Genomic DNA, 27998 nt, shown 5'->3' on the forward strand with positions numbered 1-27998 from the left:
ACCATGGCCCCCCATTCTCCTTCAGCCCCACCCTAGGGGCTCTGTGTGCCCCCCATTCTCCTTCACCCCCACCCTGGGGCTCTGTGTGCCCCCCATTCTCCTTCACTCCCACCCTGGGGGCTCCGTGTGCCCCCCATTCTCCTTCAGCCCCACCCTAGGGGCTCTGTGTGCCCCCCATTCTCCTTCACCCCCACCCTGGGGCTCTGTGTGCCCCCCATTCTCCTTCAGCCCCACCCTGGGGGCTCCGTGTGCCCCCCATTCTCCTTCAGCCCCACCCTAGGGGCTCTGTGTGCCCCCCATTCTCCTTCACTCCCACCCTGGGGGCTCTGTGTGCCCCCCATTCTCCTTCAGCCCCACCCTGGGGGCTCTGTGTGCCCCCCATTCTCCTTCACCCCCACCCTGGGGCTCTGTGTGCCCCCCATTCTCCTTCAGCCCCCACCCTGGGGACTCTGTGTGCCCCCCATTCTCCTTCAGCCCCACCCTGGGGGCTCCGTGTGCCCCCCATTCTCCTCCCCCCAGACTGGGGGCTCTGTGTGCCCCCCATTCCTCCCCAGGGCTGCCTCCCATAACATTGTCTCCTGTTCTCCCAATCCATGCCAGGGGCTTGTGTCCCCCATTCCCCCCATAATAGGGTCATAAGAACGGCCATACTGGGTCAGACCAAAGGTCCATCTAGCCCAGTATCCTGTCTACCGACAGTGGCCAATGCCAGGTGCCCCAGAGGGAATGAACAGAACAGGGAATCATCAAGTGATCCACCCGCTGTTGCCCAGTATCCCCCCAGCCAGGGGTTCTATGTGCCCTCCATTCCCTCCTCCTCCCATACCAGGGTCTCCCATTCTCCCCCTATGCCAGCAGCTCTGTGTGCACCCTCTTCTGCCCATGGCAAGGGCTGTGTGTGCACTCTCATCCCCTCCCCATTATCACTCTTCTTTCTGTCTGCCTGATAAGTCATTCAGGATGTCAGCTCTACTGGGAGGATAGGCAGAGCCAAGATGGAGGGCTGTTATGCTGGAAGGCACGAATAGCTGCAATCTGGAGCTTGAAGATGTGGCTGCGTCAAACTCCAACAGGGGCCTTGTGTCCCCTCCACTCCCCCACCCCCAAATCAGTGGAGTTCTGCTCATTGGTGCCTAGAACAATCCCTGAAACTTTGGGGTTGACCAGCGTTCCAAAGGTCGGGCCTCACTTCCAAAGATGGGAAGGACAGCGGAGCAGCCGGAGAGCTCAGAGGCAGGGCTGGAGCGGATCGAAGGAGAGATTAAGTCCATACTCCAGAAAGAGAGAGGAGGTGGCATCTTTAAGCCGCCGCTGAGAATCTCAAATTATTTATTTTTTTTAAGTTAATTTTCTAGCCCTCATGGTTGCGGAGAAAAAGCGGATTCTAAACTTAGACGCTGCAGAGGCTTTAGTTTTAAATGCCCTGCTGACCTGAGATGCCACCTTCCCACTCCTCATATTACTTCCAAAGATGAGCTGGTGGGGGAGATGGGACCAAGCAGCGCTCTGAGGAGTGGAAGCCAGATAGGGTGACCAGATGTCCCTATTTTATAGGGACAGTCCTGATATTTGGGGCTTTTTCTTCTATAGGTGCCTATTACCCACCACCCCCGTCCCGATTTTTCACACTTGCTGTCTGGTCACCCTAAAGCCAGAGACCTGTTACACCATGCACATAGAAACACTCTTTATTAATGACAGATAAGCAAGAGGCATACCGATTTCTTCTCATGCTGAGTTTTCCAGAGATCCTGGATGGACGGGGAAAGAGACAAGGCATGCAGAGTTAACAGCGAGATCGTCAGCGGGAGTAACAAGCCACTCGCTAAACAATTTACAAGGAGAATGGGTTACAAATTTTAAAAATAGTGTTAAAGAAACTCCATCCGACGTGTGATTTCTATTATACAAACACTGAGGCCATGGCGGGGACCACTGCAAAGGAGTCCGAGCCGGACTGGGGCCAGGTTAGTATTTTGACACCGGTCCCCGACGACGGTTAGCATCAGAAACACGGGCCCGGCTGAGGTGACTCAGGGTCTGGATGAAATGGGGGAAGGCCCAGGATACCCCCTCGCGACCAGGGTGAAGCTGAACAATTGCAGGGGGGAGGGTTTATTGCTAGTAAAAAGAAAATGAGAAAGCGGGGGGGGGGTCTTTTTACTGGGCTAGAGAGGAAGCTGAGGGGATGAGGTTATGCGTGTGTTTAGCTAACAGCAGATAGGGATGGCGATGCGTGTGGGGGCAGCTTTAGGGGCCAGCCCTGGCTTCCTATTCCCCAGGCTCCTTTCCCAGTGGCAGGAATAGAACCCAGGAGTCCTGGCTTTTCCCAGCTCTCGCAAAATGCAACAGAAAGACATGGAAGAAGGCTGGAGGATCTGGAGAAGGTGGTTAGAATTCCGGCCTGGTGCACAAGCAGCGATGCCACTTGGAGGTGTTTTAAAGTACCCTGGTCCTTTTTTCACCACTTGATCCTGCGCTGTGTTTCCAGGAGGAGCTGCCACTCTGAGGGGCTCAAAGCCTTTTCGTTATTCCAGCTCCATGACCCCTCAGTGAGGCGGGTCAATATCCTCATCCCCATTTTGTAGATGGGGGAAACTGAGGCACACAGAGGCACGGGGACTTGCCCATAGTGTCAGTGGCACGCTCCTTCTCAATGCCAGGAACAGAGCCCAGGAGTCCTGCCTTTCTATTCCTTTGCCCAGCGCGCCTTTCCTAGTGTCAGGAATAGAACAGGTGAATGGGATTCCTTTTCCCTTGTCCTTCCCAGTGTCAGGAATAGAACCCGGGAGTCCTGGCTTCCCCACCTCTACCCACTGGACCAGGCTACCTCTGCTTACTAACAGGACACCCCAGAGAAAGCAGGTTGGCCAGTCGTTTTCTCCCGCTTTCCCAGTTTGTGACATTAGGGGACATGGCAGCGGCGGTGGCGGATGGAGGGAAGGATAAGAATGGATGGATAGATCTGAGGATAGAGGGAGAAGAATGGAGAGGTGGAGGGAGAAGATGGATAGATCGGAGGATAGAGGGGTCAGGAAGCATGGGTGGAGGGATAAGATGGATGGATCCAAGGATACAGTGATGGATGGATGGAGGGATAGATTCTATGCAGCTGTTCCTGGTTTCTAGCAATGACCCACGCCCTGTCTTGGGCAGTACCCAGCCAACTATCTGTAGCTCTCCCCCGACGAGAGCAGGCTGCGGTACTTTCTGCTGCCCGGAGCCGAGCCCAGCCACTCAGACAGGGAGCTCTCCATCATTCCCCAAAGTAGCCGCTCAGAGGCGGTTGTCAACACCCCAAATGCCTCCGGCTTCCCAGCATTCCTGAGACCTGCCCCCGAACACTGTACCCCTTTCACTGGACCAGACCAGCTAACGCGGTACAACTCCCCTCTAGTGTGGACACAGTTTTACCAGGGTCTGTGTGCTTCCACCAGGATAGCTATTGCCACACAGAAAGGGGAACAAGCTGTCACAGGATGAGGCACCTTTACAAACTGCATGGTTACACTGGATCAAAGCTGGCTATTTACCAAGGCTGGGGTTGTCACTAGGAGAGAACTGGGCACCTCATTCCCTTACACCAGTTCCACACACAGATTTTGTGCTGGCACAAGCGTGTGGGCTAAAGGTGTGGGTTTTTTTACTGATACCGTTACACTGATATAACCCCTGTGTAGGGTTTAGTTATACCAGGATAAAGGTGTCTTGTAGCCAGTATAGTTTCTTCCCCTTCCTCTCCGCTAGACTGATATAAGCACCTTGATACCAGTATAAATCCATAGTAGTGCTTTAACTGGACTGGGACTGGACTGCGTTAACCGGGAGAGTTAAACAGGACAAAATTCACGTTTAGACAGACCTTCGGCTCGGTGGGGACCATCAACATGCCATCCATGGCTAATTTTTCTTTTAAGATAGTTATTAAGGGTCCTTTTCTTTTAAAAATATAATTTTTTTTCTAAACAGCTCAAAAGGAAAACAGCCCGGCAGGTTTGCCTGCGAATAAAGAGCGATTGCACGGAGGGGAACAAATCAATGAGAATGAAAGAGGGACGGAGGAACACCGGGCAACCGCCGTGTTAAGAGACCCCCGACCCTGGTACAAGCTGCTCCAACCTTTGAAGCCAACATTAGTTGGTCCTTGGAGCAGCTGTGTCTCAAGGGAAATGTTTAGCAATCTCAGTAAGTGCTGATGTACCTTGGAAATACGCTCATGCACGGATTTCCCCCCATGGTAACTGAACAGTGGGCCCCAGAGTGAATCCCGGGGGACAGGGGCTTTCTCAGAAGGGGGCCTTTACTACTTCCAGAGAGGAGGGCCCCCCCCAAATCTCACTGCTCTTTAAGGTTCAACACGAGACCAGTTTCTATAAGCCAGATCTCCTCCCTGGAAGGAACTGAGCAATCGAATAGCATTGATCCTGGAAGGTGAGCATTACATGATTCCCAGAGAAAAAGGCGGCTTAAGCTGGGGAGGATCATTACTTCCACAGTCGGAGTGTTATAACCTGACCCTGTCCGCACTGCTACAGAGATGTAGAGAGAGGCCAGGTTAGATTAAGTTTAGCTGGGGAGCAACTCAAAGGGCCAGGTTCTGGGGATCCTGGATCGGCCTGACCCCGAGCGTCAGGCTCAGAGCAATAAAACCACAGAGGGCAAATCTGTACCAAAGAGGCTTTGTGTTCACGCCACTGTGCCCTGGGGGGAGAAATCAAAGAGGGGAGCTTCCAAGCCCATGTCACGTCTACCCGGGGCGTGGGGTGCATACGCGCGGTGGGGTGGGGGGGTTAGTGCAGCCTTTCTCGCGGACTACAGGGGGCGACGTTCAATGGTACCAAGGCACTGGGGTTCACTAGAACTGCGACTCAGGGGGCGGGTGGAGGGGGGATGAGAGCCCAACGGGGAGAGCAGTCTTTCGGTTAGTTGGAGAACGGAGGACAGAGCGGAGGACGGGAGAGGCGCGCGCCGAGGCCTTAGGACTGCATCTCTGCACGCAGCATCCAGGGGAACCAGCAGCAGAAGAGTAATCTGAAAGAGACGAGAGGTGGGGAGCGCTCGCCGGGCTGCTCGCAGCGGGGGGAGAGGAAATGAGAAGGCAGCGTGTCAGCTTCTTGGGGCAGGGACTGGCTTTTTGTTCTGTGATTGTACAGCACCTGATAGCCATAGAAATGTACAGCGCCTGGCGCCACAGGATCCTGATCCAAGACTGGGGCACCTAGGCGCTACCGTAATACACCGGATAGCAACACAACTGTACAGCACCTCGCACCATTGTGACTGGGGCTCCTAGGCACTACCATAATACACCTAATAGCAATAAAAATGTATAACACCTAGTACAATGGGGTCTTGCTCCATGACTGGGGGTGCTACCGTAATACACTTAATTGCAATAAAATCTACAGCCCCCTAGCACAGTGGGGTTCTGATCCACCACTGGGGTGGTTGAGAGCTACCGTAATACATTTAATAGCAATAAAAATGTACAGCCCTAGCACAAAGGGGTCCTTGTCTGTGACTGGGTTTTTTTGGCACTACTGTAATTCACATAATAAATAACAACAACAGCTACATAGGCAGCCAGGGAAAGGGTATTTCCCCCCCAGCTAGATCTGAGGGGGGCTCATAACAGGTTAGCCTCCTGAAGACTGAAGTGCCGAAGTCTAGCTAAAGTCTAGGGCTTGATACAGAGGTATCGGGTGAAACTGAAGGGCCTGCAGAGGTCAGATGAGATGGTCTAATGGTCCCTTCTGGCCTTAACCACTTTGACTCTATCAATCATCCTCTGAAACAGCTGGTGCTGGCTCCTCTTCCCCCATTGGCTGGCACATCCCAGGGGTCTGGTGCTGTTATTCTCACTTGAGACAGGGAAGGTGGTTTACAATGGCTTTAAGCCAGCTTTGTCCTCCCCATATGCTTCCTGTGCAGGGCCCTGCCCGGCCTGCACTGTAAAGTCAGAGCAGCCTCGGGGCTGCTCTAGCAGTAAGTTAGCTCTGAGGCTGCTCTCATTTCCTGTTTGCTCCTCAGGGGGCCTGGTGAGCAGAGAATAGCCACAGCACAGTGCACTCCCCCGACGTTCCTGAGGCCCCCCCCCATGGATCCTGGGGAGCAGAGAATAGAAACAGCAGGGTGCTTTGGCCACACCCCCAATCAGCCCCCTATGGCCCTGGTGAACAGAGATTAACCACAGCGCAGGGCACTCCAGCTATGCCCCAACCCATGCCCTACACTGGGAGCTTGGCTCTTCACCAGCTCCACATGGGCCAGCAATGGGGCGGTTCCCGGGGGGCTATTTCCATCCAGCGTACTCTGCTTGGGGCCTGAGCGGGACCCCCTAAATTAAAGTGCAGAAGGGACCCACAGATCATCTGGCTGCCTAGCCCCAGTCCGAGAACAGCTTCCAGCCCAGGGAATGGTGTTTCTCTCTTTTCCTTTGGCTCCGGTTCTAAGCTGGGAGTCGCTAGGGGATGCTACAGGGAATTTTCCCCTTTGCTTTTCAGGTGCATGTTACTTACCCAGGACAGTGTCAGGAAGGGGGCTATGCGGAGGGTCATTTCTGTGTCTGGGACTCAGGGGTGGGGATTGCTTCCCCACCCAAGCCAAGATGGGAGAGCTCTGGTCACCCCCCACCCTGCCCCCAGCTCCTTCCCCGCCTTACCTAGAGATGGAGTTTTCTGACGTGATGTCTTTTGGAGTCCTGACTGCTGTGAAGTTGCGCTTTGGCTGTGACACTGCGAGAGAAGGGAGAACGCTGTCGCTTTAAATGGAGTCACTGTACCCAGGGGCCACCCACGCCCTCTAACAACCCCAGGTGGAATCACAGTGCGACAAACCCAGGAGGGTGCACAGGCCTCGTGGTTAGGGTGCTCGCCTGGGATGTGGGCGGCCTGGATTCAATTCCCTGCACGGTGGCTGCAAAGGATCGCGGAGATGACGGGGCTTACGGCTCAAAACACGGAGGAGAGAGGGGGTGGCAGGCGGAGGCAAGGGAGCGCTGCTGCTGCATCGAGGGCTGTGTGTGTTGGGGGAACGGCGCTGGCAGAATGAGGGGGGCGTGGAGCAGGGGTTGGAGCACTACCTGCTACGCCACAGACTCCCCGCGTGATGTTGAGCAAGTCACTTTGCCAGTCTGTGCCTCGGTTTCCCCATATGTGCAAGGGGGATAACTAGCCCTGCCTCCCAGGGGCGATGTGAAGCTAAACACACCCTAACGATTGTGAGATGCTCGGAGAGGACAGTGCAGGAGGGGTGGAGGGGTCACATAAGCACCGAAGAGAGATTCCATGGGGCCATTGGGCACAGATGGAATTGCTGGGGAAGACTGGGTGTCCCCGTGGCCTCACTAATTAAGTCACCCCCCCCCCCGGTGCAAGGCCAATGGAGTCACAGGTGGGGTGGGCTTGGCCCCTGGTCCCTCCCGTCGCTGGGGGGAACGGAAAGGCAGAGGATCCAGAGTATACCTACTAGTGACTTGGTGCACCTTCTTCACCGAACCGCCATCTCCCTGGGAGTCTTTGGGGCCGCCGATCCTGCAAGGGAGGGGCAGAGAAAAGAGGCTTGTTCACAGCGCAGCCAGGACCTTACCGACGCCAAGGAGTGGCCCAGATTCCAACCACCGGTGATAGGCAAGGAAGGCTGCTCGCATACCGGTGACTGGGATCAGGGCAAACCCTCCACACAGGCGAGGCCTGAGTTCCGTCCCAAACCCTCTTAAAAACGGGAGGCGGATAATCCGGGGGAAGCCACTTCTGTGACATTCGCCTTAGACGAGTCCCGTTGCTCTCCGGGGAGAATATCTGCCACTCAAAGGGGCTTCGTTAGGATGATTTGAAGGCTGTCTCAGCCTCGCCAATTAGAATCAGAGCTGTCAGGAGCTTCAGGAAATCGTACTCACACACACGCGCCCCCCTCAGGGAGCAGGATTTGAACCCAGCACCCCAACCGCAGGTTCCCACCCTTGAGCTAAAGTAGCAGCAGGTCCCTCAGTGGGGTTAGCCCCCAGAAGGCAATCGCTCACGCTCACACGTAGCTAGAGCCAGGAGAAACGTACCTCTGGACCCTGGAAGGTGGGGCAAAGACTCCGTGTTTAGGGGAGCAGGTGAAATACCGGACCCCAAAGACCGAGCCATCGTGTTTCCCCGTGGGCTTGTCGAGTTCGATGCCGAACCAGTAACCTGGCGATGGGATAAGAAGCCGTCAGCAGTCTATTTCCCAGCACGAGACGCGGGCTCAAACCCCGGAGCCTCGGCTCTACGAGCACCAGACTCCCACGCCAGAGCGAAAAGACCCTGTTACAGTCTTTTCCACCCACCAGTCGGCAGCTCTGCCCTCCCGCCAGCCGGTCCCTTACCCGGCGCAAAGTCCGTCTTGCCGTAGAACCGGATGATGCCCTGCTTCTGCCCCGCCACCAGCACCTGGTCCCCGATCTCGATCTTCAGCCCTTCTCGGTCCAGGCTGCCCACGGAGGGAGACTTCTTCCTGAGGGCTGAGCAGAAAGGCAGTGAGACCAGCCCAGGGCTGCCCAGACCTCCGGTAGCCGGGTGCCAGAGCGGTGATTGAAACCCTGCCCATCTGTAAGCCAATCCTGCCATCAACTTTTCCTCTCTCCTCCAATGAGTGACTTGGAGGGAGCAGGGAGAGGAGCCCCCAGCAGGAGATGCCAGCAAGTTAAAGAAGTATGGGCTGGATGAATGGACTCTAAGGTGGATAGAAAGCTGGCTAGATCGTCGGGCTCAACGGGTAGTGATCAATGGCTCGATGTCTAGTTGGCAGCCGGTATTAAGCGGGGTGCCCCAAGGGTTGGTCCCGGGGCCTGTTTTGTTCAACATATTTATTAATGATCTAGATGATGGGATGAATTGTAAAGTTTGCAGATGACACTAAGCTGGGGGGAGAGGTAGATACGCTGGAAGGTAGGGATAGGGTCCAGAGTGACCTAGACAAATTGGAGGATTGGGCCAAAAGAAATCGGATGAGGATCAACAAGGACAAGTGCAGAGTCCTGCACTTAGGACGGAAGAATCCCATGCACTGCTCCAGGCTGGGGACCAACTGGCTAAGCAGCAGTTCTGCAGAAAAGGACCTGGGGATTACAGTGGACGAGAAGCTGGATAGGAGTCAGCAGTGTGCCCTCGTTGCCAAGACGGCCAACAGCATTTTGGGCTGTATTAGTAGGAGCATTGCCAGCAGATCGAGGGACGTGATCATTCCCCTCTATTCAACATTGGTGAGGCCTCATTTGGAGTATTGTGTCCAGTTTTGGGGCCCCCACTACAGAAAGGATGTGGACAAATTGGAAAGAGTTCAGAGGAGGGCAAAGAAAATGATCAGGGGGCTGGGGCACATGACTTATGAGGAGAGGCTGAGGGAACTGGGATTGTTTAGTCTGCAGAAGAGAAGACTGAGGGGGGATTTGATAGCTGCTTTCAGCTACCTGAAGGGGGGTTCCAAAGAGGATGGATCTAGGCTGTTCTCAGTGGTGGCAGATGACAGAACAAGGAGCAATGGTCTCAAGTTGCAGAGGGGGAGGTTTAGGTTGGATATTAGGAAACACTATTTCACTAGGAGGGTGGTGAAACACTGGAATGGGTTCCCTAGGGAGGTGGTGGAATCTCCTTCCTTAGAGGTTTTTAAGGTCAGGCTTGACAAAGCCCTGGCTGGGATGGTTTAGTTGGGGTTGGTCCTGCTCTGAGCAGGGGGGGTTGGACTAGACACCTCCTGAGGTCCCTTCCAACCCTGATATTCTATGCCAAGCCCAGGTTGGCTGAGGGAGGGGTGGAAAGGGGGCAGGGGGTGGTGAGGAGGAGACTGACTGGAATATGGGGGAGGATTGAGGCACATGGGTGGGAAGAACTGGTGAGATTGGTTTGTGGGGAGGCTGGGCCTTTCTAATTTGCATATGTAAATAGCATGCAAATTTCCCCTTCGCTAGAGCCAGCCAGGCTGCCAGGGCTTTGCCCTCTCCCCCGCCAGACACGGAGGGGCAGGCACGATCCGAGGACAGGGCCGGGGGGTGCCTGGTTTATCTCCTAGCAAAGAGCCCGGTGCGCAGCGCTGCCCCAGCTGCCCCTGATTAATCAGCTGCCATGTCAAGCCCCTTGATGAGATTTCAAATCCAAAGGCCAGGTGAGCTCTTTCCACCCACCCCCGGCGATACAGGGTCTTCAGTGTTAATTAGCCAAGTACCTTTCCAGATGTGGACGAATGAGACATGGAGGGGCACAGCCAAGGTCATGCCCGGAATCAGTGGCAGAGCTGAGAGTGGAAACCAGGAGTCCTGGCTCCCAGCCCTTCGCTGCTCTAACCACTAGACCCCACTCCCTTCCCAGAGCTGGGAGCAGAGCCCAGGAGTCCTGGCTCCCGGCCCCTGCTGCTTCAGTCGATAGAACTTCCCCGCTACCTTTCTTGTCCTTCCGGCCCTTCCCGGTCATGCGGGAGAAGTCCATGCGGGGGGTTTTTGGGGTGGACGTCACCGATGACGGCATCTGGTCTGTGGCTTTGGCGATTTTAGACACAGAGGCGAAAACCCCTGAGAAGATGGAGGAAAAAAACCCAACAGTGAGTGGTGGACTCAGAAAATGCTTAGTTGTACAGCCCAGTATCCATTAAGCCATACTCCCTTCTGGAGAGAGGAGCCGAACCCAGGCGTCCGGGCTCCCAGTCCCACCCACTAGCCTCTAGACCCCACTCCCACCCTAGAGCTGGGAACAGAACCCAGGCGTCCGGGCTCCATTTACCTTGCTTCGGAGGGCAAATGAAGTAGCGTATTCCTCCAACGCTTCCATCATTCTTGCCCTCTGGCTCGTCCAGCTCCACCCCGATCCACTGGCCACTTGCGAACTCCGTCGTGCCGCAGAAACGCAGGGTGCCCAGCTACAGAGACGCAAACACATCATCACAGCCAGAGGCTGGGGCCGTTCTGAGCCCCCACCCTGCTCCCTGCAGCATAGCGCCCCCTACTGCCATACTGGGGTCAGCGCGGGCACTGAGGGGAGAGCGCCCCCTACTGAGCCCCCACCCCGCTCCCTGCAGCACAGCGCCCCCTACTGCCATACTGGGGTCAGCGCAGGCACCAAGGGGAGAGCGCCCCCTACTGAGCCTCCACCCCACTCCCTGCACCACAGCGCCCCCTACTGCCATACTGGGGTCAGTGCAGGCACTGAGGGGAGAGTGCCCCCTACTGAGCCCCCACCCCGCTCTGCTCCAAGATCCCCCATCCAAGCCCCGGCCCAACCCACCGCCCCTTCGCTTGGGGAGCTCCCAGAGGGGGCCGAGGGGCCGGTACCTTCTGTCCGTCCACCACCACGCGCTCCCCCAGCTTGAGGCCCAGGGAGGTGAGCATCAGGTTGCCGGGGATGTTGTCGTAGTTGGGCAGCGTGACCTTGGGCAGGTTGCAGCTCAGAGGGACGGCGTCCAGCAGCAGCTGCTTGAGCTCCTTGGCGACCATGGCGGCCTCGGCCTTGTCCAGCGTCATGTCCATGGGGTCGGGCACCACGTCGGCCGGCACCTGCCCTTTGCTGTTCTGCAGGGGGCAGAGTGGGAGAGAGGCTGGGACGGGGGGGAAGGGCCCGAGAGGCTGCCTGCGTGCACTCCCCCATCCCCTGTGCCATATCGCAGAGTCAGGGCCGCTCTTTGCCTGCAGCCCCTCCCCCCAGTCCATATCCCCATGAGTCAGGTCCCCTCTTTGCCTGCAGCCCCTCCCCCCAGTCCATATCCTCCCGGGTCACATCCCCTCTTTGCAGGCAGCCCCAGTCCCGGGCCATATCCCTACAGTCAGGTCCCCTCTTTGCCTGCAGCCCCTCCCCCCAGTCCATATCCTCCTGGGTCACATCCCCTCTTTGCAGGCAGCCCCAGTCCCGGGCCATATCCCTACAGTCAGGTCCCCTCTTTGCCTGCAGCCCCTCCCCCCAGTCCATATCCTCCTGGGTCACATCCCCTCTTTGCAGGAAGCCCCAGTCCCGGGCCATATCCCCACAGTCAGGTCCCCTCTTTGCCTGCAGCCCCTCTCACAGTCCATGTCCTCCTGGGTCACATCTCCTCTTTGCAGGAAGCCCCAGTCCCGGGCCATATCCCCACAGTCAGGTCCCCTCTTTGCCTGCAGCCCCTCCCCCCAGTCCACATCCCAGAGTCAGGGCCCTTTTTTGCATGCAGCCCCTCCCCCCAGTCCATATCCCCCCGGGTCACATCCCCTCTTTGCAGGCAGCCCCAGTCCCAGGCCATATCCCCACAGTCAGGTTCCCTCTTTGCCTGCAGCCCCTCCCCCAGTCCATATCCCAGAGCCAGGGCTCATCTTTGCCTGCAGCCCCTCCCCCTGGTCCATATCCCCGCAGTTAGGTCCTCTCTTTGCTGCCACTTCCCCCTTCCCTCCCTCCTCCCCCCAGTCCATATCCTGACAGTCTGGTGTCTTTTATGTGCTATCAGCTCCCCCCTCATCTTGCCCCAGCTGGTCTCCTGTCTGTATAAGATCATCCCCTCCCCTCCAGGCAGTTTAGCTCCCATTCCCGCGCCCCTCCCCCTCGTTCCCGCGCTCTCACCCTGACAGCAGGGTTGGCCCCGTGCTCCAGCAGACACTTCACAGCCCCGAGGCACAGGTTGGAGGCGGCGATGTGCAGGGCCGTGCCGTGGTTGAAGTCGCTGCAGGTCGAATTGAGCACTGCAAGGCAAAGCGCAAACATGGCCCAGGGTGAGACATCGACCCCTGCCCCGAAGGGACCTGCCACCCCCCATGCCAACGGCTAGACGGGAAACAGGCACAGGGAGTGATTTGTCCAAGGTCACACGATGAGTCAGTGGCAGAAGTGGGAACAGAACCCAGGAGTCCTGGCTAGCAGCCCCCCTGCTCTAACCACTAGACATCACTCCCCTCCCAGAGCAGGAGATAGAACCCAGGAGTCCTGGCTCCCAGTCCCTTCCCCATAACCACCAGACCCCACTCCCCTTCCACAGCTGGGGATAGAACCCAGGTGTCCTGACTTTCAGCCCTCTCCCACTCCCACTCTAACCACTAGACCCCACTCCCCTCCCAGAACTGGGGCTAGAACCACTGTTCCCGCTAAGCTGTGCGCGTGTGCGTGCGCACACAGATCCTAAACCCCATGCACACGGCGAAACACTACACACAAAAATTTGTACAGAAGCACAACAATTTGCACAGAAGAATTATTTTGCACACACGGCCTGTCAAAAATTAGAGGGAACATTGGCTAGAACCCAGAAGTCCTGGCTCCCAGCCCCCCCGCCACTGAGGTCGCTTTTGCCTTCCTAGGTATTTTGACATTCACCGGTTACCAGAAACACGGCTTGGGCTGCTCGGGCCAGGGCAACGCAATCTCAGAGCCAGGGGGCAGTAGCACTCTGGGGGGCCCCCGGCTGGACTCAGGGGGAAGCGTCCCCCTCTTCGGCCTGTGTCCCCTCCTCTCGCCCCCGCTCACCTTTGGGCTTGGAACCTTTGAGCAGGATGCGGATGAGCTCAGGCACGTCGAAGTAGGCGGCGTAATGCAGCGCGTTCATGTTGGTCCAGCGGCTACGCAGGGTCACGTCCACCCCCAGGGCCAGCAGCTGGTTGGAGAGGCGGACGGCAGCAGCAGGGTCGCCTGGGGGGGGAGGAGGGGGGCAAAGGCGATGGGTTCAGACCCCTGAGTTGGCACAACAGCCCCTGGAACCACCCTCCCCCTGAGGCTCCTGCAGGAGAGAAACAGCAGCACACTCCAAACTGGAGGAAGGCAGAGGCGCACTGGGCCCAGGATGGAGCCCCGGCTCCCTGAGTCACGGGATCCCAGGAGGAGCTTGGCTTGCATTGGAAAGGAAGCAGCTCTCCAGCCACGGCGAATAGGGGGAAAAGCCAAAAATACAGGAATGGATGTGCCTAATGCCTGCCTGTTTCTGCCGAGAGCCTGAGCCCATCGCTCTGAGCACGGGGAGCTGTCCGGGGTGTAACTAAGGCAGCAATGCTGCCTGGGTCTGCTGAGAGCCTGAGCCCATCGCTCTGAGCATGGGGAACTATCCCGAGTGTAACTGACACTGCCTGGGTCTGCCGAGAGCCTGAGCCCATTGCTCTGAGCATGGGGAGCTGTCCTGGGTGTAACTAATGCAGCGACGCTGCCTGGGTCTGCTGAGAGCCTGAGCCTATTGCTCTGAACATGGGGAGCTGTCCTGGGTGTAACTAATGCAGCAACGCTGCCTGGGTCTGCCGAGAGCCTGAGCCCATCACTTTGAGCATGGGGAACTGACCTGGGTGTAACTAACGCAGCAACGCTGCCTGGGTCTTCAGAGAGCCTGAGCCCATCGCTCTGAGCATGGGGAGCTGTCCTGGGTGTAACTGATGCTGCCTGGGTCTGCCGAGAGCCTGAGCCCATTGCTCTGAGTGTGGGGAGCTGCCCCAGGTCTCAGTGGGTTTTTAAACTCCCAGCCTCCCTGCTCCAGTGGGTCCGGCCAACCCTACCCGAGCAGGGAGCTTTGCGTGGGGCAGACTGGGGAGAGTACAGCAGGCCCCACCCCCCACCACCAAGCAGAGACACCCCAGCAGCTGAGGTGAGCACTGAGGGGGGGCCCCCCCACACCTCTGTGCAGGAGAAAAATGGCCCCGATCCTGCTCCACCGGGGAAGGAATGGGTCCCACAACGCTGGCCCTGCCTCAAGGGGATGGGGGCCGTCTGCCACCCCCCTTCAAGTGCGGGGTTGGCCCACGGCACGGAGGCAGAGCCTGCGTGGGGCAGTGTGAGCCCCCCAGATTGTCCCAGTTGCTCCCAGACAGCAGCTCCCCGCCCCCCAACCAGGGGATTCAGCCATTCGTGCCTCAGCTGAGAAACAGGGTGACCCCGAAAAGGGAGCCTACCCCTTCCCAGCCCACCGTGCAGCCCGTCCCCCTCCCTGCACCCCCACGCCAGCTCACCGACACCATGCGCCCCGGCTTTGCAGGCGTAATGAAGCAGCGTCATGTCGGTCAAGCCATCCCGGTCGTTCACATGGCAACCGCGCTTCAGGATCTGGGGGGGAGAGAGGGGAGGAGGGCAGGGGGAGAGAGGGTGGGGGCAGGAGAAGAAGGGGAGGGGAAAAGGGAGAGCAGGGGGGTGGGGGTGGTCAGAGCTGGTCAAGCCGCATTCCCCACCCCCACCAGCCATCCCGCTGTGTCTCAGGTTAATTGCCAGGTCAGAACAGCACCCAGCATGGAGTGGGAAGGTCCCTGGTGATGGGGGTTTGGGGGGGTGCAGTGAGGGAGGCCTGACAGAAGCAACACGGTGCACCTCTGCTCCGGGGATCTCGAGGGCAGGCACTGCCCCTTTGGCAGAAGGGGGGAAACTGAGGCACAAAGCGGGGACAGGACTTGCCTAGGGTCACACAGCGACTTAGTGGCAGTGCTGAAGATAGAACCCAGGAGTCCTGACTGCCAGCCCCAATCTGCTCTAACCTGCTCAACCCCCCTCCCCTCCCAGAGCTGGGAACAGAACCCAGGAGTCCTGACGCCCAGCCCCCACCCAGCTCTACCCACTAGACTCTGCCTCGGAATTTCCTGTGGGCTGTTTTCCAATCCACTGCGGCGCCGATCTCGGACCCCCCAGTGGAATCAGGCCTTTATCTGATTAGGATGTGCCAGTTCCACCCAGCTGCAGCCCCCCCCGCCCCCCGCGGCGCATCCCGTGTCCCCAGGGCGGGCGACCCGGTGCCTCTCCCCAGCGCCAGGCTGCGCACATGCAGGCGCTGCGCAAGGCGCGTCGGCTCCCCTCACTCACCTCGCTGCCTATGACATCAATCTTATGTTGCACCTGGGGGACCCACTGGCGGATGATGGCAAACAGCTCCGGGACCGTGGTCTTGGGGTCGTAGAGGATTTCTTGGCAAGCCGGATCGTTCGGGTCAAAGAAAGTGAAAGCTGGAAAGAGAAGGAAGGTCTTTAAAAAGGGGGATCTACCCCTTTATTAGGTGCACTGCGGTAGCACCTGACTCCCCATCCAAAATCGAGACCACACCATGCCAAGCCTGTATGACAGTAGCACCTACAGGTCCCTATACAGATCAGGGCCCCCTTGTGCTGTTAGCTCTTGCCTACATAGTCGAAGTGGGAGGGGAAACTGAGGCACAGAGCGGGGAAGGGACGTGCACAAGGTCACCCAGCAGGCCAGTGGCAGAGCCGGGAGCGATGAAGAGTCTGGGTGTTTTCTGAGCACAGCTTGCTTCATTTACACCAGTCCCTGGACAGAGGTGGCTGCAAACAGCATGCAGGCCCCCCGTCCGCCAGGGATCAGCTACACCCAGTATGTGCCCACATGCCAGACCTGCCCCTCTCTGAACCGACTCGCCTGTTTTCCAGAATCTCAGCTTTTATTTGCAAGCCAGCTAGCTTTTCTGGCTGCCCAGAAAACACGTCCCCATGCAGAGTCTAAAGTAATTGCTCAGAGAGGTGTGAACCACCCCCCTCATCTCAGGGAGGAGTGAGTCCATTTAAACATCCGCTGTGTTAACGATTCCATGTGAGGCCAGGCCAGAGCAGGTCACGGAAACGCCCAATGAGCTGGGTGGGGTTTCGGAGCAGCCATAAGAGTGTTTGTTTCTCCTCCGCAATCAGGAAGGAGTCATTGGTTACAGTTCAGGGTAACTGCGCCTGTGCTCCCCCTCTGGGGTCCAGCACGGGCACCCGCTCTGGATTCCCGGTTCCTCAGCCATCGCCTCTCCTGGGCGGAGTCATGCGTCTCAGCGGGATACATCCAGGCAGCCTGATCCCCAGCAAATCTGCCTGCCTCGGACGTATTTCTCCTCCTGAGATACCCTGGGACGTTGCTAGTAGAGTCAAGCGCACAAGGCGACGCACGGATCCAAGACGTAACCCAATTGCTTAAAGTCCCAACAAAGTTTTCTGGCCACCGTTAAAGCCCGAACACCGTCACCCGGTCAGACAAACACCAGCGAGCCTGTCGCCTGCGCGCTCTGGCTCCCACCAGCCGAGCCTCTCCCACAGAACAGCCCTGGGCTATTAATCGATTCCGCACTGGAGCTGGCCGGTCCAGAGACACGCTGATCAAATGAGGGTGCAGTGACTGCGGCAGAGAGACCCAAAATACGAACCATCTCCTGCAACACTCGCTGCTCTTCCAGTGACCTGGCAGAGGGCAAGGATCAGGCAATCGCCTGGGCTCTAATAAGGGCTCTGGCCGGTGATCAGTCCTTCTAATCCCACCCAGCGGTTTTTTTGTGGCCACAAGTTCACAACGGCTCAGTCTCACTCAGAACCAGCCCCGCCATGAATCTGAGAGTCACTCCCCGGTCCAGTTTGGGCGTCTGATCTCGTCCTCCCTGTAACAGCTGATCGGCCGACAACAGGTGTCTCCTCGGGGCGCCTGGTCTACACTACAAAGCTATGCCTTAGCGGCACATGTGTCTCCACTCAAATGCATCTCCCGCCGATGTGACGCCGATGGAGTAACGCCAGCTCCGCTTCTCGAGGGAATGGATTAACCTCAGTGACAGGAGAACCCCTCCCATCGGCACGGGTTGTGTCTACACCAGCGCGCTCCAGCAGCGCAGCACCACGGTAGCGTTGCAAATGTAGACAAACCTTAGGATACCGACGCTTAATTCAATCAGGCTGGGCCAGGAGATTGCAGGAAATTGCCTTCTCTGTCACACTGAGCCCAGGGGTCTAGCAGAGCCCAGGGACAAACCCCACCGAGGCGCACCTCAGCGTAAGGAGCTGAGATAACCAAGCGGCACCACGGCCCCCTTTATGAACATCTGCCTGACCTGCTGTTGGCAGCGTCTCCTTTTGGCGACACACTTGGGCGGGGCTTATTTAGTGGGCGGAGCTTGGAAGAGTATCACCTCGTTTTCTTCTCTCCCATCTGACCCCTGCCCTCTTTCTGGACAAATACCAATGGCTGGTTCCCAGGAAGCAATTCTGCCCAAAGACTCGGGAGTCGAGCTGGGGAGACTGAAGCAGCGGCTCAATTCTCCCGCTGCTTGCAACGGCTCCTCCAAAGAGAAACAGCAGCAGCACGGAAAAGAGCCCAGCGTGGCTTCCAAGACTGAACACTGCTCACAGGCTAAGAGAAAGAATTGATAAGATTGTCACAGCACCACCTGGCGACTTCCGCCATAACCATATAAACAACCCTCCTTTCATATTTGTACAGGGATCGCTCCTCAGTGCTACAATGCAGCCTCCTCTGGGGTGGGGCGCAGCAGCGTTCAACGGCAACATGGTACATTAGTTTAGGATAGAAAGTAAAGAAAAACCCTGTATATAATTGACACAGCATGGGGGACTGGAAGGAAGCAGGCTGCAGTTAACCACAGTGCCCTGGCTAAAAGGGCTAACGTCACTATATTTGCAAAGAGCGTCGCAGAATCACTGGAAGGATTTCGGGTTTCAGTTTTGCATTTGATCTGAAAGCCGCTAAGTCAAGTAGCACAGCGCCCCCTAGTGACACTTTGGGGTTAGCGCAGACTGCAAGGGGAGAGCGCCCCCTACTGAAGCCCTGCAGTGCAGCTCCCTCTAGCCCAGGGGTCGGCAACCTTTCAGAAACGGCGTGCCGAGTCTTCATTTATTCACTCTGATTTAAGGTTTTGCCTGCCGGTCATACATTTTAACATTTTTAGCAGGTCACTTTCTATAAGTCTATAATATATAACTAAATTATTGTATGTAAAGTAAATAAGGTTTTTAAAATGTTTAAGAAGCTTCATTTAAAATTAAATTAAAATGCAGAGCCCCCCGGACCGGTGGCCAGGACCCGGGCAGTGTGAGTGCCACTGGAAATCAGCTCGCGTGCCGCCTTCGGCACCCGTGCCATAGGCTGCCTATCCCTGGTCTAGCCCCACGCTGGGGCCAGCACTGCATACAAAGGCGGAGCGCCCTCTACTGAGTCACCCACCCTGCTCCCTGCAGCAAAGCAAAGGGACCAGCACTAATTAGAGGGAAGAGTATCTCCTATAGGCTTCTCCACCCACACTTTGATGGACCTTCCCCCCTGCCCCAGTACCACCCTGGAGCACTGACTTAGTCCTGACTCACAGGGTCCTTTGGATTAACATTCTAGTGAGCCGACAGTGCCGTGCAGTTGACACATATGGGCTGCAGCCACATTCATCCCCTTTGCAGGCAGCCTAGAGATAAATATCCCAGGCAGCAGCGGGCACTTGTCTCAGCCTGCCAGGGAAACACAAAGCCTGGATCTTCCCTCCCCCAGCAACGGCTTCTTATGAAACACCGCCTGAGCTGCAGCCCAACAGCCAAAACAGGCCAGCGTGACTGTCGCTCGCGAGCACCACGGCACGGCAGCGCTCCGGGCTCCGATCCAGCCACGCAGAGAGCCACGCCGGCAGACGTAGCCGAACTGCCACGGACGAGGGGCGGGGGGGACGCGTCTCGACACCGCACACGTGCAGATGAGAGCGCGGCCGCTCGGCGGCGCCGTGCAGAAGCCGGGCGCACCGGGGCCGCCGGGCGGGGACACGGGAGGCGAGCGAAAGGGGCGTTGAGCCAGTTGCTGTTGAAATCAACATGCGATTTACCGCCGAGTCCAACAGGCTCAAGCCCGAGTTTATAACCCAAAACCTGAAGCAGCTTTAGCAAAGACCGAAAATAAAGCCATAAAAATAGGTCCCATGAATTTTATGCCAGTGGAGAATTATCCCTTACGCCTGCCAGCAAATAAACCCTTTCCTGGCAGCCCCCTAAGCATGGCACCATCCCCCTGAGCTCATCCACAAGCCCCTCATCCTGTCCACAGCCTTGTAGTTAAGGCAGTGGGCTACCATGCAGACCTCCTAGGTTCAGTTATCCACTCTGCCATACACAGGTGGGGTAGGAGAGAAGCAGATGTTGAGAGCTCCCCTCCCTTTCATGCACTAGACAGAAGCAATAACCCTCACAAATAAAAACACTCAGCACGTTGAGCACTCATCTCGCTTGAAACATCTGCTCCCTTTTGCAGGGCTGACCCCGGCTCTTTGGAAAATCTGGCCACAAGTGTGGCTTGAAAACTTGACCCTGACTTCTCTAGGCCTCAGCTTCCGCAGCTGTACTGGGGGGAGAATCATCCTGCCTTGGTTTGCCGTGTCTGTTTAGCCTGGAAGCTCTCTGGGCAGGGACCATCTCTCGCTGAGTCTGAGCAGCGCCCAGAGCGATGGGGGCCTGATCTTGGTCACTGTGTGTCTGGGCAGCGCCCGGCGCGATGGGGCCCTGATCTCGGTCACTGTGTGTCTGGGCAGCGCCTGGCACGACGGGGCCCTGATCTCGGTCACTGTGTGTCTGGGCAGCGCCCGGCGCGATGGGGCCCTGATCTCGGTCACTGTGTGTCTGGGCAGCGCCCGGCGCGATGGGGCCCTGATCTCGGTCACTGTGTGTCTGGGCAGCGCCCAGCGCGACAGGGCCCTGATCTGGGGGCTCCAGACACTACCATCATATATCTAATAAAAGCAGAACCGTACTTCAGTTTCTCAGGTTGATTTAGGGAGGAATAAACATCATTTCAATTGTTTCAATCATCTAATTGACTCCAGGGTGAGCTATAGATTTCCGGAGTGCAGGGCCCTTGGACAAAGGAGAGAGCTTTTCAGATCGGCCTGTCAGGAGGCAGCGCACGGGGATAAAACCCAACTCGTGAGCAGCACAAGAGCTGGGCTGTGTGACGGGGAGGCTTTGGAGTCAATTTCACACGGGTGAAAGGTGCCAGATTGATGGCGTCTCTCCGCAGACGAGGCAGCTGCATTGTCTGCTATCCTCCCCTGCGGCTCCCACCTCACAGGCCGCCTCCAGCGCCTGTGCCAGCCAGTCCCCCTGCCCTGAGGCCAGATCAGCGACCACGCCGCCTAGAGAGAGGTCCCATGTCCCAGTCCCCGCCATATCCCAGCCAGTCTTCCTAATCTGAGGCCAGATCAAAGCCCACACCCCCAAGAGGGGAGAGATCTCATTCCCTGAGCCAGCCAGCCCCTCCTCCAGGTACTCGATTGGAATTGGAGATCCCAAGAGGAGAAAGACCCTGTGTCCCATTCCCCACTCCCAGAGCCAGCCAGTTCCCTCACCCTGGGGATGGATCAGAGCTGGCACCCCCTAGAGGGGACAGGCCCCATATCCCAATCCCCAGCCCCCTGAGCCAGTCATTCCCCCTCGCTGGGGCTGGATCACAGCCAGCGCTCCCCAGAGGGCAAAGCCCCATGTCCCATTCCCTGCCCCCTTGAGTCAGCCAGTCCCCCACCCTAGAGCTGGATTGGAGCCAGCCCCCCTTGATGGGAAAGGTCCCATTCCCCAGCCCCGTGATTGATCAGACATCCCATCACACCCTGCCGTTCATTCGCCTTTGCTGGATTCTTCTAGGCTGAGCCAACCGCCCATTTGCATAACATCAGCTGCTCTTTCCATTTGGCAGGACATCTTCCGGGATCCACTGCTCAGCCCAGGCCGCTGCTTTCAATCCCGGCTATACCCACGATTGTCATTACTGGTAAATGCTGTAAAAATGCCCTGCTGCCTAAGACTTCGTCCCGCTCCCAGTGCAGCCGCTGCAGGATGGGAGCAGGCCGTGCGGAGCGGAAAGCCCAGCCCCTGCCACGTAAGCTAAATGGGGGCCTGGGTCATGACTGCGGCACCGAGGTGCTACTGCAATACACCTAATAGCAAAAAAAATGTACAGCACCTGGCACAATGGAGTCCTGGTCTGTGACTGGGGCTCCTAGGTTATATAGAGAGAGATACCTATCTCATAGACCTGGAAGGGAGCCAGAAAGGTCATTGAGTCCAGCCCCCTGCCTTCACTAGCAGGACCAAGTACTGATTTTGCCTCAGATCCCAAAATGGCCCCCTCAAAGATTGAATTCACAACCCTGGGTTTAGCAGGCCAATGCTCAAACCACTGAGCTATCCCTCTCCCTCCTGTTCTACTGCAATACATCTAATAGCAATAAAAATGTACATGGACTGTGGACTCCTGGTCTATGGCTGTGGCATCTAGGTGTTACCGTAACACACCTAATAGCATTAATATGTGCAGCACCTTGCACAGTGGACTCCTGGGCCATGACTAGGTATTACAGTATTACTATTAATAAATAAATGAAACAAAGGATAATAATTATGATTAAACAAATGACTATCTTAACTACATAAGGAACCATCTGGGTGGAGATGCGTAGGTCACTGGTTCCAACCCTAGCCAGGCGGGGTAGTCACCAGCAGTCGTTTACTGGTCAAGGGCTGTTTTGGTGAAATGAGTCTGTGGGCCTCAGCTCACAGCAAGCAAAGAATCAGGGGCCTAAATGGCCCAGGAGACTGAACTCTCAGATAAACAAATCATGTCTCTGCCTCTCTGGGGCCGTCTATCTGACACCTTCCACCGCTGCTAAATTATTAAAGCTCCGGCGCCCCATTGTGCTGGGCACTGCACAGGCACAGCGTGAGCGACAGTCCCTGTCCCAAAGAGCACGCAATCTACATAGACAAAGGCAGGGTTATTCTCCCCATTTTACAGATGGGGAAACTGAGGCACGGTACGATTGCCTCACACAAGGAGTCAGTAGCGGAGCCAGGGATAGAGCCTCGCTATCCTGAGTCTCAGGCAAGCAAGATCAGCCTTCCACTACAGTCACCTTTTGTTTTAAATTGTTGGGTTCTTTTAATTAATCACAGCAAGGGGTAGGCACCTGGAGACTGCGCAGAGCCAATGGGGCTCCCACACAATCCACGCTGCAAAAACTCCCCCCTAAGCTTATTGTACCAGCACCTGCTGTAAGCATATTCCTAGCATGGATTTCATAGCTAATCTTATTTGCCAAAATACTCACAGCATAATCCAATAATAATAAATAAAGGCTCCAAAGTCAACCCCCCCCCCCGCCCCATTTCTATTGCTGGTGAGACACGTGCTCTTCTCTCATCTCCCCGCCCCCCCGCAAACAAAAATCTATACTGCTCTTGCCACAGTCCTAGCCAAATTCATGCAAAGGCAGCTGAGGGGGGGGGGGGGGGACTTTCCAGAATAGTGGCATCCAATGACGCACTGTGTCTGCATCTAGCAACACTGAGTCACTGGGCTGTGTTTAGAAACCGATCACCTGCCAATTCGTCCCCGGCACACCTCCACCGGGTCCTGCTCCTGAGAGGGGCTCATGGGGGTACTTTGTTTGCAAGTTTCAGACCCACGGAGCCAGGCAGCCTGCCCGCCCCAGCAGTCAAAGGAAGGGTTTCAGAACCTCTGGTTCAAATCCAGCCTGGGGATTTTGTCTCCCCACCCAAATTGTCCTGCCTTAACTATCCCAGTCTAGTTAAAGCAGGAGACCTGGGTTCAGTTATGCAGGCGTAAAGGTGCTCAGACCAGGGGTGGCTCTAGCTTTTTTGAGGCCCCAAGCACGGCAGTCAGGCTGCCTTCGGCGGCGCGCCTGCGGGAGGTCCCCGGTCCCACGGATTCGGCAGCGCGCCTGCAGGAGATCCCGGTCCTGCAGATTTGGCAGCTTGCCTGTGGGAGGTCCCTGGTCCCGCGGCTTCAGCATACCCGCCGCCGAATTGCCATCAAATCTCCGGGACCAGCGGACCTCCTGCAGCCAAGCCGCCGAAGGCTCCCTGACTGCCACCCCCGCAGGGACCGGCAGGGCCCCCACTGCAGGGCTTGGAGCACTGGTGCCTGGAGCCGCCGCTGGCTCAGACATGGATAACTATTCCCACCTATAGGAGCTATACCGGCATAACCCGTCCGGGTTGTATAGGGAAGAATCATATTCCCACCTGACACAAACTGGTCCTAACGCTGCTCAGATCAGACCTCAGTTTCTATGGCCCAACTCCATTAGCACTGACACGCGGGTCGGCGGCTTACATGAAGCGAGTTTGGCTGGTCTCTGCCCGTTTTCTCAGACGTCAGACAGTCACCTCTTGCTGGCAGCCTCAGCACAGACACCGGGGCCTGACTGGGCCATGGAGATTGCTGGCTCAGAGCTGGCCCTGTCCGAGCAGCGGTGAGCCGCTGTGGCGGGGGGCGGGGTGGAACGCATGGTGGATAAGTAGAAGGATTCAGACGCCAGGGCACCTGGCCCTGGGGTTAAAAGCTGAATGACACAGCGTCACACGGGAGGAGAATACAACTACATCCTTGTCACCCATAGGCCAATGCGGGGAGGCAGTGCTGCCTAGTGAATACACCACTGGATTAGGCCCCGGGAAACCTGGGTTCTAATCCTAGCTCTGCCCCCACCCTGCTGGGTGATTTTGGGGAAATTGAGGCATGGAGCAGTTTCCCCATCTGTAAAATGGGGCTCTGAGACCCCTTAATGATAAGAGCTAGGGATTTGGATGTTGGGGTCTGATCCCCAGAGGTTCTGAGCACCTGCCACTCTTCTTACACGCATCATGGCAACGCCCTGGGGTCCCAGCTGAAATCGGGGCCCCATTGTGTGGGGCTGTGCACAGACACAGAGCAAGAGCCCCCCTTTCCCCCTGCCCCAGAGAGCGTACAGTCAAACCAGACAACAGGCAGGAGGGGAAACTGAGGCACACAGAGAGTGGGAGATCAGCAGCAGAGATGGGGACTGAGCCCCACTCTCCCATGGCCCCAGCGGGTAGGCCACGCTGCCTCTCACTGGCTGCTGCTCAGCACCTCTGGGAAATGTTACCCCGTGCGGCTGTCTTGGGCGACGGGGGTCCCTGGGATCCCAAGCCGGGGGAAGGCTGGGGAACGAAAGGAGGGTGAGAGCAAGACACTGACGAGCCCCCAGGCAGGTGGCGGGGCGAGCTCACCATAGTCCTTGGGCAAGGGTGCAGGGGCGGAGGGATGGACGATGGGTTTCTTCCTCCGCTCCAGGACGGGGCTCTGGAACTCCAGCGGCTGGCGCGCCTCCTCGGAGGGAAGCTCGGCTGAGTCGTCTTTGGTCATGATGGGTTGTTACTCCTGGCTGCGGAGGGAAGAGGGTGAAAAAAAATGTCCAGGCCTCTGAGCAATCAGCAGAACCCGCCGCGCCCCCCGAGGGTCGACTCGCCGCCGTTGGGCAGAGCTAATACGATCAGACCTGGCATCTCTGCAGCACCCTCTGTCCCAGGGGCTCACGTTCATTTTAAGCCCCACAGGCTCGCCCCCGCTCCCCACAGTGAGTTTGGTATGATTAAAAAAAATTGGGATGGGGAAACTGAGGCATGGACCAGTGAAGGGGCTTCCTTGCAGCGTCACATGGCAAGGCAGAACGGGGAACTGAAAACCAGGGTCAAATTCCAGTGCCCTGCTCTAAACACTAGGCCCCACTGTTGTCTCTGCTCTTTCATCTGTTGTCCCCAGTACTCACTCGGGGCTGGGTTCACTGGTCCCTCCCCCATGTTTAAGTGGGAGGGTGTTTAGCTATGGGTGGGCTTAGGCCCACTGCAATCACAACAGATAGACTCCCCTCCCAGCGCTGGAAATAAAACCCAGGAGTCCTGGCTCTAACCACTAGACCTCACTCCCCTCCCAGAGCTGGAAACAGAACCCAGGAGTCCTAGGGCTAAGCCTCCCCTGCTCTCACCAGTAGACCCCACTCCCCTCCCAGAGCTGGAAATAGAACCCAGGAGTCCTGGAGCAAAGCCTCCCCTGCTTTAACCACTAGACCCCACTCCCCTCCCACAGCTGGAAATAGAACCCTGGAGTCCTAGGGCTAAGCCTCCCCTGCTCTAACCACTAGACCCCACTCCCCTCCCAGAGCTGGAAATAGAACCCAGGAGTCCTGGCTCTAACCACGAGACCCCACTCCCTCTGCCCATCTCACCAGATCATACACTGCTGCCTCCTGCTCCAGCTTAGGAAAGCCCAGCAGTTCAGAACCCCTTCCCTCCTGCCCCCCAACGGCTCCTATGGGAAAGGTGAGCCAGGCCTCTCCTGCCACCGGTCCGAGGGGGGCTTGGTGGGGGCCCCCTTGGACACTCCCCTCCCCCCCATCCTATACACACCCCTGGCCTGACATCCAAAAGTCCCTTGCAGGGCACAAGAGCCCCAGAAACCGCAGGACTGGTGGACAAAGGGGAACAAATGGGGTGGCCCTGCAGGGGGGGGGGGACCGATGGTTGCGGGTGAGGGAGAAGGATCAGGACACGAGAGTGGAAGGAGGCGATGGGGGTGGGGGGGGTTGTCAAGGCCTAGAGGGGAGAATGGGGCACACGAGACAGGACTGTGGGGTGGATGGGGATAGAAATGGGTGGATTGGGGCAGGGGAGGATGGAGGGTCCGGGAGGAGCCCTGGAAGTACAGATGGGAAGGGTGGGGATGATGGGGTGGCTGGGGGGACAGGTGGGGTGATGGGATAGTTGGGGGAGGATGGAGGGGCAGTGGGGGGCACTGGGCTACAGATGGGAAGGGTGGGGGTGACAGGGTAGTTGGGGGGCGATGGGGTAGAGGTGGGTTGGTTGGAGGGTGATGGGGGTGGACGGGGAAGGATGGGAAGGGGTAAGGGAAGGGGGGATGGGGTACAGGCTGGTTGATTGGGAGGTGATGGGGTGGATGGGGAAGGATGGGAGGGGGATGGGGTACAGGTGGGGTGATCAATTGATAGGGAAGGGGGAGAGGGGACAGGGGACAGGTGGGTTGGTTGGGGGGCAATGGGGTGGACGGGGAAGGATGGAGGGATGGGAGGAGGGATGGGGTACAGGTGGGTTGGTTGGGGGCGATGAGGATGGATGGGGGAAGGATGGGAGGGGGATGGGAGTTGGATGGGGTACAGGCGGGTTGGGGGTGATGGGGTGGACGGGGGAAGGATGGGAGGGGTAGGGGATGGGGGGATGGGTACAGGTGGGGTGATCAGTCGATGGGGAAGGGGGCAGGGGCGATGGGGTACAGGTGGGTTGGTTGGGGGGTGATGGGGTGGACGGGGGAAGGATGGGAGGGGTAGGGGATGGGGCGATGGGGTACAGGCAGTTTGGTTGGGGGGCGATGGGGGTGGATGGGGGGATGGGTACAGGTGGGGTGATCAGTCGATGGGGCAGGGGCGATGGGGTACAGGCGGGTTGGTTGGGGGGTGATGGGGTGGACGGGGGAAGGATGGGAGGGGTAGGGGATGGGGTACAGGTGGGTTGGTTGGGGGGCGATGGGGTGGACGGGGGAAGGATGGGAGGGGTAGGGGATGGGCGATGGGGTACAGGGGGTTTGGTTGGGGGGCGATGGGGGTGGATGGGGGGATGGGTACAGGTGGGGTGATCAGTCGATGGGGCAGGGGGCGATGGGGTACAGGCGGGTTGGTTGGGGGGTGATGGGGGTGGATGGGGGGGATGGGTACAGGTGGGGTGATCAGTCGATGGGGCAGGGGGCGATGGGGTACAGGCGGGTTGGTTGGGGGGCGATGGGGGTGGATGGGGGATGGGTACAGGTGGGGTGATCAGTCGATGGGGCAGGGGCGATGGGGTACAGGCGGGTTGGTTGGGGAGCGATGGGGGTGGATGGGGGATGGGTACAGGTGGGGTGATCAGTCGATGGGGCAGGGGCGATGGGGTACAGGCGGGTTGGTTGGGGGGCGATGGGGGTGGATGGGGGATGGGTACAGGTGGGTTGGTTGGGGGGCGATGGGGGTGGATGGGGGATGGGTACAGGTGGGGTGATCAGTCGATGGGGCAGGGGCCGATGGGGTACAGGCGGGTTGGTTGGCGGGCGATGGGGTGACGGGTGGGGAGGGCAGAAGGGGGGCGATGGGGGCAGGGGAGGGACCTGATCTTCGCCCGGCTGGGGGGCGGGGGCTGATCCCAGCCGGGCCCCAGATAAACACCGACCCTCCCCCCATGTCCACCCCCCCGGGGCGGAGGCCGCTGGGCCCGGCCCGGCCCCTCTGTCCCGGCCGATGGGGGCCCGGCCCGGCCCGGGCCGCACCTACCGCGGCTGAGGATCCTCCGTCTGCTCGGTGCCCGGGCGCTGGCGCTGGGTCCGGAGCCTCTCAGAGCCCATGCGCCGCCCGCAGCATCAGCACCAGCATCAGCGCCGCATCCCCGCCTCCTCGGGGGGATGGGGCTGCCGGGGCGATCCCGGGGCGGGGGGAGCTGGGCTACAGGGGCTATAGGGGAAGTAGGGGGA

The 27998-nt window shown here is 58.0% G+C and overlaps 1 protein-coding gene across 1 annotated transcript; it reads right to left on the bottom strand.

Moving 5' to 3' along the window:
* Positions 1-1665: 1665 nt before the first annotated feature.
* Positions 1666-27924, bottom strand: CLIP3 (CAP-Gly domain containing linker protein 3). Its single transcript, XM_044989288.1, has 14 exons — positions 27802-27924; positions 24719-24873; positions 15732-15871; positions 14894-14987; positions 13434-13595; positions 12537-12655; positions 11288-11524; positions 10740-10875; positions 10403-10531; positions 8354-8488; positions 8054-8177; positions 7468-7532; positions 6662-6734; positions 1666-5031 (listed from the first exon to the last, which is right to left on the bottom strand). The coding sequence occupies exons 2-14, from the start codon at positions 24852-24854 to the stop codon at positions 4977-4979; spliced, it is 1605 nt and encodes a 534-aa protein (XP_044845223.1). The 5' UTR covers positions 24855-24873; positions 27802-27924; the 3' UTR covers positions 1666-4976.
* Positions 27925-27998: the final 74 nt, after the last annotated feature.

The sequence above is a fragment of the Mauremys mutica genome, chromosome 15, assembly GCF_020497125.1.
Source record: "Mauremys mutica isolate MM-2020 ecotype Southern chromosome 15, ASM2049712v1, whole genome shotgun sequence".
Lineage (NCBI taxonomy): Eukaryota > Metazoa > Chordata > Testudines > Geoemydidae > Mauremys > Mauremys mutica.

Excerpts from the sequence above, each read along its gene's own strand:
- CLIP3 (XM_044989288.1), bottom strand. The coding sequence starts at position 24,854 with ATGACCAAAGACGACTCAGCCGAGCTTCCCTCCGAGGAGGCGCGCCAG. Across the intron at positions 15,872-24,718 it reads ACCCTTGCCCAAGGACTATG|CTTTCACTTTCTTTGACCCG; the intron begins GTGAGCTCGCCC and ends TTCTCTTTCCAG. Across the intron at positions 8,489-10,402 it reads GGGCCGGAAGGACAAGAAAG|CCCTCAGGAAGAAGTCTCCC; the intron begins GTAGCGGGGAAG and ends CTTTCTGCTCAG.